The 12,543-nt window shown below is 42.9% G+C and overlaps 1 protein-coding gene across 1 annotated transcript in view; it reads right to left on the reverse strand.

Annotated features, from left to right (window-relative positions):
* LOC8036167 (calcium and integrin-binding protein 1) overlaps nucleotides 1-12,543 on the reverse strand; it is a 55,784-nt gene that overhangs the window by 25,029 nt on the left and 18,212 nt on the right. Inside the window, exons 2-3 of the mRNA XM_029995043.3 lie at nucleotides 9,897-9,979; nucleotides 2,628-2,662 (exon numbers count right to left, since the gene is read on the reverse strand). Coding sequence (XP_029850903.2) covers nucleotides 2,628-2,662; nucleotides 9,897-9,947 — 86 coding nt within the window. The 5' untranslated portion in view covers nucleotides 9,948-9,979. The remainder of the gene's footprint in view (nucleotides 1-2,627; nucleotides 2,663-9,896; nucleotides 9,980-12,543) is intronic.

A 12,543-nucleotide genomic window follows, 5' to 3' on the forward strand; every position in this document is an offset into this window, starting at 1 on the left:
GTCTTTTATTTTACATGGCACAAGTTCGCCTATTAAACCTTTATTCTTAGTTCACTGTTCATCCTTTCATTGCCTCCATTCGTGACAATATGGAATTATGGGAAGGGGCTTCTTTATAGTAGGGAGAGCGAGGGTAAGCTACAAACGTCGAAGCATGAAACACCTCTGATAAATAAATCCTTTACGTGTACTTATACATATATATATATATATATATATATATATTTAATGCATCTTTCCCTTTAGTCATTATTTTTGGATTGCTTTGGTCGGTTTGATGGTGGGAGTTATCACTTGATTGTAATTGTCGAGTCGAGTATAGGTGGAGATATCTTAGAACAACTTGTCTCTCTTTGCTCGGAAAAAGTTCCGCCTGCGTTTCTTAAGTTAGTTTATTTTGGTAAAACTTAATTTAGTTCGTTGAGAAGGCCGTTTTTTGTTATTTACTCTTTGCATATTTCTAGTACCAATTTAAGAGTCTTCAGTGGGTCGGTGAACCAAGCATCAGTATGGCCCCGACCTGCAAACTTCCAAATGTTTCGGATGTATCGTTGATACATACAATGATACCTTTGACGTATGCATTTCGCTATTAGGTTATTGGCTCTCGTTCCCAGGTTTTCTTTTTTTTTTTTTTTAGTTCCAGATATAGTTTTAAGCACTCCCGCCCATCCTTTGCCTTTGAACAGCACGCGTTTTATATGATGCCCATGAACCAATAACGAAGTAAAAATGGTATGTTCGATGAAGTTATTATCCAGAACATCGAAATTACCATACAACTAAAAAGAATTTGCAGCAAACAGGTCGTTTAATTTTATGTTTATTTAATTATTGACATTCCAGTCGTATATACAGAAGCCAAGGCAACTAAAATTACGCAATGTGGCGTAACATAAAATATAGCAAACGAGACAATAACAAAAACAAACTAACACACACAAATCAAACTGGTGACAGATTATCAGTGTGGACCATAAAAAAATAAAAATAAAATATTGAAAGAAATATTAAAACGAAAGCCTCAAAAGGTACTCTAATTTTCTCTGTGCAGGTGAGTTCTACGGCCGGGGGACATATTATAAAGTGCCAATCCTCACGATAAGTCGGATCATTAACTAAATCGTGTTTATTAACTTTTTAATTAGTTAAATGAGAATAGTGTTTCACTTCATAAACGCCACTAAAACTGCACACGCGAAAACGCGGATGAATATATTATCAATTAAAACTTACTCAGGAAAAGCAAAGCATATATAGACACACCACACGCGAAGCAGCAACACATAAAAGCTATCAAGTCCAGTATCCGATTATGCAAATACTGAAATTCATTGCCATGGAGCACAATTGACGTGTAGCTTACACATGCCGTCCCACTTTTTTCTTATAAAGAACGCCTCCGAAATTTCACGAGCGACGGTCTCACGGCTTCTCACCAGAATCCATATCCGCTGAAGTTGCGGAACACAGCCCCACGTGTTGCAATGTATAGGCAAATGAGAGCCATATTTAATTTTTATTGATAGTGGGTGCTCCCGTTCTCGGTCATTGGATGCACCTCCCTAAAGAAGTTGGCTGGGTTGTGCTCCCGCCTTTCTAATCAGAAGTCAAAAAGACCATGTGATAAGAAACACGTCACCCCTTACTTGGATTGCACAGTGGGTGTTGTCTACGAAATACCACAGAGTTGTGGTAAGGTCTACATCGGCCAAACGGGGCGGTGCATCAATGACCAAGCACGTGAGCACGCACTATCAGTAAAAAATAAATATGGATCGCATTTGCCTATACATTGCAACACGTGTGGCTATGTTGTGCAACTTCAGCGGATAAGGATTCTGGGGAGAAGCCGTGAGACTGTCGCTCGTGAACTTTTGGAGGCGTTCCTTATAAAAAAAAGTGGGACGGCATGTGTCAGCGACACATCAGTTGTGTTTTATGACAATGAATTTCGGTTTTTGCATAATCGGATACTGACTTGATAGCGTTTATCTGTTGTTGTTTCGCGTGTGGTGCGTATACATGCTTTGCTATTCCTGAGTAGATCTAGTTGAATGTTAGCGCTTCTCCTGTTTACCTCTTGTCCTTGTCTTTTTTGCGCCATTTTATATGTTTAACCTATACGTTTTCCGTCCTTTTACTTAACTGCTTAGTGTGTTGGCGGTCCTTCTAATAAGGGCCACTGCAAAGGACAGCTTTACCTCCCAGAGTAAAAACACCAGGCAAACGTGAGCGGAACCAAAAGCAGGAATTATATTCGCAATTTGGCGTACGCTGTTCGGTGAATGGGAAAAATAAAAAGTTGGTTTTTTTCTAACCTCGGTGTAATATAATGGTACATGCATAAGCTCAGTTTAATCATCATCGAGCTTAGTTGGCAAACATTAAGAAATTCTTTGTATTGCAGCATAACCAAATGTACGAGCTATCTAAAAAATAGCGCGCTCAGAGTAAAAGAAACACAGAAAAAAATGAAACAACAGCCTTTTTCTGATATTCATATCGTTTCCTGAATTTCATTTTTTTAAATTTTAAAATGTCCCACACTTGCGCGTTGCTCCTAAGTTGAAAACTTAGTAATCTATTTTTTTGGCAATGATGAAATAATTAAAAGCTCCCCTTACTATATGATCTCTTTCTTGCTCAGGTAGGTCAGCTCCTGGAAAAGGAAGGAAGGAGATAATTATAAAAAGCTTGCACGCGCACTTGATGTCATCGGGTGCGCGTGCAATTGTACTGAATCTTTATACAACCGCGTTCGCAACCGCTTTGCGAACGCGGATCCGCTTTCAGTGTGAATGAGCGGTAAGAGCTGCGTTCTAACCGCTCATCTACACTGGAAGCGGATCGGCGTTCGCAAAGCGGTTGCGAATGCGGTTGTATAAAGATCCCGTACAATTGCACGCGCACTTGATGTCATCGAGTGCGCGTGCGATTGCACTGGATGTTTATACAACCGCGTTCGCAACCGCTTCCTTTGTGGATGAGCGGTAAAAGTCGGGCATGAGTCCACGCGAGCCGTTTGGATGGTGGGGTAGTTCATTTTGCGAGCATGTGAATGGAGGTAAGCCAGCGAAAAGGGTGCCCCACGGTAGACACGTCACAATCTGTGCACCGGAAGATTAGCGAAGGAACCTTCCAGGACCAGGAAACGATAAATAAATTTGTCTCTCGCACTGCGCGCTACATCTTCGCTGGGTGCTTCTTTGATCAGCGGAATTTTTTTATCAGCGTAAATTGACGTGTTTTTTTTTTAATAACTGCTGTTTTTTGTCGGATGCCTGTATCGCAATGCATTAGTATGGAAATTTGAGGGCCATACGGAAGCAAGAGTGAAGAAGCCTCTTTGTAACGAAGTTCGGGGCGAAAGATAAGCCGCAGATAAGCCATAATATGTACAAAGGATACGGTGGGCAAACTCAAGTCACTCACAGGCCATTGCCTCTAGGAAGCAGGATCTAACTCACCTTCTCGGAAGGCCGCGGCTTATTTCGCTCGAACACGCAATCACGTCTTTTCATGCTTACAACTTTCGAACCAGAGTCAGTTTAGGGCTGCGTATGCGCAGACGGTATTTTCCAAAAACGCCGATATCTCGTCGATGAAACGAAATGAAGCACCAAACAACCAAGAACGGCTTCCAATCTTATTTAGCAACGTCGCCCCCCCCCCTTTTTTTTTCTCTCTCTCTCTTTCCACCATAAAAAAAACTGGAAGGGGAACATATAAAAAAATATCAGTGCAGGGCACGCTGTCTAAAAACTCGCACTGACACCAATGGCATTGTAACTCACGAACTCAAGGCCGCTTGTCAATCCTGTTGGGGTTGCTCTTTCGTATCGCAATCCCCGTTTCTTTTCTGTATCGAGTGTATTGCTTAGTCGCAGTGGACTATTAAACGTTCTCACATCTCTTTTTAGAGGAGAATGCTAGCCTCCACTTCGGTGTCTTTTTGGTTTAGTTGGCACCATGTGGCGACTAAACCAAAAATGGCCGACGTCGCGTCAGGCGACACCATGGCTTGGGTAGGACGAGGGTTTCTCTGTTTCGGCCGGTCCCCGAGGTCAAACCCAACGCAAAAGTTTGCAAAGTCAGCATATTTGAGGAATCGCAGGAGTGGCTTCTGTTCGAACGTTTCCCGAAGGCGAAAGCTTATAGACTTCACTCCGTGATTCAGCGCGGTGCTGACGAGGACTTTAAGACAGAGCCATCTTAAACGCGCAAATCAAATGAACGGCGGCTCTTACGTCTGGAACAGCCGCAATTCAAAACGACAAGTACTACATTAAACTGCACAAATAATCGCCATGCCTTGCAAGCAACTGTATATTCTATGTAGAAAAATATTAAGAAATGTTGATTATACTTTCAGGCGGAAAATTTGTCTGGTCAAAAAAGTAAGCGGTCAAGATTCGACTCTTTCTTCATGCCACTCGGGAAAGAAAACTAAAAACCTAGTGCGAATTTGTCGCCATCAACAACGACTGCTTCCTCTTCGACGATGTTTGAAGATCTAACGAGCGATTCCCTAAACGTGTCGTCTGTGACCATATCGCCGTTGAACGTATTGTCTACCAGATCTGTTATGGTCTAAAAAATGTCTCTCAGCTGTCGAACTCATCCAGGGGAATCAAAACCGTAAAGTGAACATCTGAATCAATAACCACAAATAATTGCAACTTTTACTATAGTCCCCTAGATGTAAACTTGAAATGGCAACTAAAGTGTGCATCGCTAATTCAAACGTAAACGATTCATCTAACAAAAAAAAAAAAAAAAGCATCCAAAAATAAAGTTGTGTTTTGAAAAAAAAACGATTCGGCACTTGCGTTTGCAAGTTTGTTGGCGGCAACTCCCCCTGTTCGACGAGTGTGTCTTATGAGATGCAGTCTCACCCAGCAACCGAATCCCTCAGCTGTCTCACGGAGTACACCAATCTTCCGTCAGACTCAGCAAGCGTGCTCAAGGAAGCGAGTGTGTGGACCATTCGCATGAGCATGTTCGATGCAGGGAACTTTGCTGGTAAAGGTTGACTAGATGACAACGCTTTGCCAAATTAAAAGATAAGAGAGAGAGGCTCAATTTGCGATAAGTTTTGTCCTATCGAGACAGCTAAGAATTTCTTGGAAGTACAGTGTCCCTTTAAAAGACAATAAAATATGTAGTTCATGGACAGCCTCTATTCCTTTTCTCAATTACGATTCAACCGCCTCTTCTTCTCCAGAAATTCTTATTTCTTCAGTTTTGTTGAATTATTTTCACTATACTTCTCAATGTGTGAAGAAAGGTTGCCATCAAAATACTTAGGTCAGAAATACTTTCGGCAAAAACAAAATATAAAGATTTTCTCTGAATCGGTGCTATGTTTCCCAAGCTATGCAACCATAAGGGACGAATTTAAAATTACGAGCAATAAAGCGAACGCATTAATCCGTTCTCCGAAGAGGAGATACATAAAAGCCCAATTTGATAAGAACCGTTTTGACACAGCAAATGCAAGGGAGTTAGCCAATCAAATTCTAGGCTGGACAAGAAAGCATGCTATGGATGGTACGATATAAAAGATTTTTCCCTTGTAATGCAGAAAAACAAATGATGATTTTAATGGTTTTTTTATTTTTGCTTGTACTTCCGGTGCCGTTCAGGATAGTTATGACCAAGATAACTACACTTCACGAATCTGACGAAGCTTCTGCTTTTCCTTCATTGTTATCAGAACGTGACTTGCGGGATTATTTATTCTCATTAAAATAAAGTCTCCAGGTTTTGATGTGATTTCGTCATGTCAAATGCGAGGAAATATTGAGACAATCAGGCATTTACTTCTAGAAATGATGAATGGTATTCAGAAGTTTAACCGCCTAAAGAGGTCGCGCCGGCGCCTATCAAAATGGCTGTTTGGGATGCCCAAGTGATCCAAATTTCCTCGGATGTGAGCGTCGTTAAAGCTTACCCACATTATTTCATCGAAGAGAAACGTTTGCAACAATCTGTATGTTGAAGTCTAGCACCCCAGAACTAGAAAACGTGATTGCCACACCGCGGTACCGCCATAGCTGGAACTGGCGAATAATTGAATCTGGGAACTGGCTAATGGGGTGGACTGGCTAGAGAATGGCTATTGTAAAACTGCTGTGCAAGGGAGGTGCAGCAGATGACTTTAAAAACTATTGACCCATATCCATCGTGTCATGTCTTGCACGAACACTTGAAGAACACCTCTTGAGAACAATGAGTAGTTGTGCAGACTGCTTTTATGCATTATCTAGTCATTAATATGGTTTAATCTCGGGAAGAGAAACTCGGGCTTTATTGAAAATTTTTTATGATGACTTACACTCCGGTTTTCATAATAATATGTTCAGCTATGCAGTGTTCTGGATGTGTCAAAACCTTTTGACAGCATTAATCATAAAATTATTTGTACCAAACTATGCACACTGGGTTTAGGGGTTCATTCCTTTCACTTTTAAAAGGATATATATCAGGGCGATATCATGTTGTCGAATCTAAAATTAGTAAGAGTGATAGAACTTTCATAGCGGCTGGTGTTCCGCAAGGGTCAGTGTTTTTTTAGTTATATGTAAATGATCTCCTTAACGTTGTTACATCCTGTAAAGTATTTCAGTACGCAGAGGATACGGTTTTATTATCTCGTCATAAAAAGTATCAGGGTGATGTTCAACAACTTCAAAAGAATCTTCTTATCGTGAATCGTGATAGATTGATTTAGCTCCAACTTAATAAAGGTATACACCTTCAAGAAAAAAGCCATTGCTTTAAAATGTTGTTCAGACAGGTTGAACTTTCACATCCAATAGTGTTGCACGCCTCCAGCTGTAGATAGTGTGAACGTAGCCTCATTGGGTACGTCAATTCAGTAAAATATCTAGGTATATACTTCGACAGTGGTTTGTCTTGACACACCCACATGACATATTTATGTAAAAGATTAAGGGCATTTCATACTGTCTACAGTAGAAAAATGTTTATGCCGTTTTTCGTCAGAAAAGTGTTGCTACAAGCTCTGACGTATAGTTACCTACGTTACGGTATAACTATCTTTTTTGGTTGTTCTTTGTTTCGGAGTACAATAGTGAACTCTCTCTTAAAAATGTTTTAAGCGCATTGCGTTTCATAGACCTGAAATTTCAAGTAAATGTAATTTAGCGCACTTCATGTGCAATTATTTTGCGGCTTTTATCGGGAAATAGTCATACTCAAAACATTTCTGAAATTCTTATTTTAAAATGCCGCACACTGAGCAGCGGCCGCTGAGACCTTTTATTCTAATTAATGTTCCGCGAATCAGAACAAAATATGGCGAACATATGCGCATGCATTATGTACCACATGTTTTCAATGACTTCCCAGACCATTTTGTTCTACAAGTTATAAACACAAGCTCATGAAATCGTTAAAGCATTTCAAAGAATAAGTGGTATTTCTTCTTGTAGTTTCTTTTTAAGGTCCTCACTAATTGCTTTGGATCTAATATATTTTGCATGCTTCTCATTGTTGTGCTTAGTGTTGTCGTGCTCTGTTTATTAAGATGCTACTCTGTAGAGGCGTTACTTAGAATGTTAATGCTTCACATAAGTATGTATAATTTTCAATCTACCCAATTTTCGCCCCATGCCCAGCTGGGCACACAAGCCCTTGAGGCTTCCACCACCTCGTTATTGTACCGTACAAGAAGATGTATGCTGCAAATAAAGCTGTTCTATTCCGTTCTATTCTTCTCAATAAAGGCACGGTGAATTTTATATATTGGCGTCGACGTTTGAACACGTCGCAAATTGAAGGTAAAAGGTCGGCGCTTACATGTAGAGAGATGACAGTTTTACAAATTGAAAAACTTTAGAATTCGGCTCGTTGAACTCTAAAAACGTTACAACGTTTTATTACACAAAGATCGCCGCATTTTGGGCGAGGTTTTTTTAAAGTTTGGTTCAGGCGCCTCCCATCCTGCTTCACATTGACACTACTTGTAGAGCTAATAGATGATTCCAATAGTCACCTTTCGCACACTGCCACATTTGTCTACTGGGCTGTAGAACGCTTTCTGAGCATGAGAAGTTGCTCTCTTCTCTGAAATATCCCACGCCGTGCACAGCTCGCTGATTCGTCATTTTGTCGCCTGGTTGATAAAAGTTGGGCTAGTGTGCGCACCATTCCAGCGCTTATCAGCTAAGAAAAAAAAATGCCGTTGCGGGGTTTGGACTCGTGTTGTGAACGCAGAAAGAGATTATTTGAATCGTCTATAGCAGTGTTTCACACACTGTGGGTCGCGAGTCACATTCCACGGTTGCAGACTCATTAACGCCTTCGGTCATCTAATGGACCAATTGTTCTCTTTCTCGGCAGATCGAGTGGTGAATCACAAGGCGGCTCGGGAAATTCAAAAAAGAAATGCGAATTTCTCTTCTGCGCGACCGTGTGTGAAAACAAAGTACAGGCCGTGGCTTAACATCGACTTTGGACTGAGACCTGGCCTTAGCTCGGCCCTCGTTTTGAAAAACTACGGTCTAACTGACCACTCCAGTAATTAAGTACTCGTTTGTTTCATTCTTTGTTTGTTCTTTGCGCTGGTTTTTAGTCCAGATTATTCACCCTGAATATATCCCTTGAATTCTAGCGCTAATTTTGTGTATTACCGTTTATGCAGTGAAATTAAAAACCTTATGGATTCTCAAAAAAGCCTTAGTGGTGTGAAAGTGAAAAGGCAACCCAATATTTTATATCTTTGATGAGTGGCAGATTAACGGATCTTTCGAAGCATTTGTCTATAAAGCGTACATCTGCGACTTACAAACAGTTAAGGTACCTTCATACTGGCGTTCGAATCGCAATCGCAACGGTCATACAGTGTCCCCTTTTGCCAAATGTGTGCTGCCACCTATAGCCACGCCACTGGGCTCGAGACTAAGTGGCTAAAAACAAAGCGCGCGCAAGGCCTCTCCCACCCGTTCGGCACCCGAAACGTCAGCTACAGCCTGTTAGCCCATTGAGCCGCTGTGACCTAAATACGACTCCCCCAAACTCGCGTTTGCCCCATCATGTGTTATCTTCTGTCCCGAAGTCGACACAAAGAAACCATCTTCCCTCTCTGCTCGGCCAGAAGGAAGAGAGAGAGAGGGTACCAGATCCTTTTACTCTCGTAGCGATATTTCTGCAAAATGTCCATTACAATTACTCTCCCTCAGAAAGTATTCAATTACATTACTCGATTACTCGAGGCGATAAGTAATTGACCGTTATTTTAAAAAGTGACCGTTACATCCCCGATTACTTGAGATTTTGAAACACTGGAATTGGAGAGGTCCCGGGTTCGATACCCGGTCCAGGCGGATTTTTTCGGTCGCGCACAAGTCACCTAGCTGTTATGGAGATTTGAGTTTGTCCTTTGTCCCTCTTGTTCCCCTTCTCCAGGGATTATTTTCGTTATCAGTGTCCAGCTCGCTTGCACCTCCGCATTTAATTGCATCTTAATCAGAATTTTCTGCCAATCTGTGAATGGGCTTTTCGCACTCTTCATTACTGAATTAAAATTACCAAATTACGACCCACATATGCTCTTAATTTACCCATTTTTGTAACCCGTCATCTCGTCGGAGGAAACTTGTACGTACAAGAGACGACACTAGATACGGGACGGAGGAAAAAGCAAAGGTTACAATGATTTTAGTCGTTCCAAGAGTAATCAATTACTCTGGCGATCACTTCCTTAAAATTGTAGTCAAATAATTATAAAAAAGTCAGTCCCAAAAGTAATTGATTACGAGTAACTTGACTACTTGTACTGAGTACCGTATGCAACTCCGTGAAAATGGCCCCGAGGAAGAGCGAGCGCGTGCGTCCGTCCAGGGTTGCTTGGAAGCAGCCCCTCGTACCGTGTAGTCCCGAAGCTCCTCCCGGGTCAGCTGGCTCTGGCTCGCCCCCATGGCCCCGAGGTCTCCGGCGCCGATCCGGAAGCCTGCAGCCGATCCGATACACCTCTCAACATCGAGCAGTGCCTCGCGACGGCAGCAGCGCTTCCGTGCAGGAAACGCTCGCACGCGTGTCGCCGTGGCAAACGAGCCGGGTGACGGCTTCGTCGAAGGGACCCGAGCCAAAAGGGCGGCCCCGGAGATGCGGCTCGTTCTTCCGTAAAAGCCGCACCGCTGCCACGCTGCGAGTGGGCACGTCGCCAATAGAATACCTGCGCGGCTCCGGATTGACACACTCGCTCGTCGCGCACCTCCGAGACTTGCGCAACGGTTTTTGCGACGAACAACAAACCATGCAGTCCTCGTCTTGCGTAAAACATAGCGTGATCGACATCAGAGACGCGGCACTGCGAGCCTTCGCGGTACGATCGCTTTTGCCTTTCACAGGTGCCGGGGCTCTCCCGGTCCTATAAAGGTCACAATTATTATTACTGCTACCACTACATTTACTATACCTATTATTAATATTATCACCTGCGCTTGGCCACCATCTCTTTGCAATGGCATGGCCGTAGCTCTGGAATTTGGTGGCTACGTACGAACGGCCAGCGCTGGGTACAGATTGAGCACGTACGAGTGCTGGGTCAGCGCTCGGTTGGTGCTCGTGTTCAGTTCGTAAAAGAGCAGTCCCAGCCGAACGTGGACGCTGCCCTCGCGTCCAATAGGCGTCCGCCGGTCGGAGGGGACATAAAGAAATTCACCATTGCAGTTTCGCTGTCAGCGAGGTGTTTGCCTCAGCTAGGCCAGCTGTGGAACTTATACCGCGTGGGTCAAACGGATTGTTGGCCTTGAAAAGAATCGGGTGAATTGAATTCTTAAAGTATCGAGCTAAGATGTTGTACGGAGGTGACCGAAGATAATGCATTTTGTGTATCAAGTTTAAAACATTGCGTTTCCGAGTAAAGAGTGAAAAGAAAGAGCAGTCCTGCGTTAATGCACGGTACAGTAAGATCGATGGCTGCGACACAGCACGGCGAAGTCGTTGGTCATTGGCGTCGCGTTCAAAGCGCATATCTCGGCCCGAGGTCTTGGCACTGACGGGATTTTGTTATCGTTTATTTCTTTGTACCTTTCCAGAGAGTAATATGAACTTGGGTCGAGCTAGTTTCTGCATAATACAAGGATGCGGCAGGAGATAGAACTGTAGGAGGCGCTTTATCGAGCTTGTTGTCTCCACAGCCGGGTGTTTGTTAACGCGGCATAACAAAGAAATTCAAACTCGTCTAGTACGGTCTGGGCACAAGTGCTTCGCTCCGACCAGAGCTTTGGTCGCACGAGGAGCGGCCTTTGAATCGTCATCGTAGATATCTTTGATCAACAAACAAAAAAGAAAATTTGGTTTGTTGTCCAGACAGAAATTCGCAACTTTCACAGCCTTTATGGGGCGCGCTAGTTCTTATCAAAATTACTGTCATTAGGGCCCGTTTGCTCGAAGCGCTAACCGCGGCTAAAGTTAGCCGGAGTACCTAGGAGATGGATTTTGTAATCACGTGACTGACTCGGTAGGTTTGCGGGGAAACATGGCGGTGCCCCAATGAGTGAGCGCCGCTCGCTTTTTAACTTATATGTCGTAGCTGCAATATCGGGCGCGTTAGTCAGCAACGAATGGTGCAGGAGGCTTTCGCTTTGCCTTACCTCACTTAAATTGTAAAGCATGAGCAATGACCTCGCCGCATTTTTTTTAGATTGCCTTTCGATTCTGGCCATTGCTAAGCCTAAATGAACGCGATACTTGTCGGCATGGCAACGTCTTTGGAAAGTGGATCGCCTTGACTCAATCGGCCGGGTATTGGATACCCGGCCGATTGAGTCGTTTCGGATAAGTCTAGCTGGCCAACGTGGAGCCATTTCTGAACCGTTCAGGACTAGTACAGTTCGTCTGCTTTCCCCGGTTTAAGCACTCAACCGTTTTGGAAGAATCAGGTTCGCTCATGGCTTAGTTTGCGGCTGTGCCGACAGATGGCAGCACTGAATATTTTTTTAAACTTTGCTCCCATTTTGTTTGTGGCTAATATTTTATTTTGAAGGCAACAAGTTTGATTTCTAAAACAATCATTAAGCAGTTAAGGGGCAAAAGTTCCCACAAACTAAAAACGGTTAAGGGGTTAAGATATTACTTTGTAGATGCGTTACTTAGAATGTTAACGCTTTACAAAAGTATGTATAATTCTCAATCTACCGAATTTTCGCCACATGGCCAGCTAAGCACACAAGCTCTTGAGGCTTCCATCACCACGTTATTGTACCATACAAGAAGATGTATGTTGCAATTAAAGCTGTTCTATTCTGTTCTATTCTTCTCGGTAAAAGCACGTTGAATTTTCTATATTTGCGTCGACGTTTGAGCACGTCGTAAATTAAAGCTAAAAGGCCGACGCTTGCATGTAGAGAGATGATAATTTTGCCAATTTACATTTTTTTAGAATTGGGCTTGTTAAACTCGTAACAAAAATCGCCACATTTCAGACGCGTTTTTTTCATGTTCGGTTCAGGCGCCTCCCATCCAGCTCCACATTGGCGCTACTTGTTTCGCTAATAGATTATTGAAATA

This window comes from Ixodes scapularis, unplaced genomic scaffold, assembly GCF_016920785.2.
Source record: "Ixodes scapularis isolate PalLabHiFi unplaced genomic scaffold, ASM1692078v2 PGA_scaffold8__174_contigs__length_109621045, whole genome shotgun sequence".
Taxonomy (NCBI): Eukaryota; Metazoa; Arthropoda; class Arachnida; order Ixodida; family Ixodidae; genus Ixodes; species Ixodes scapularis.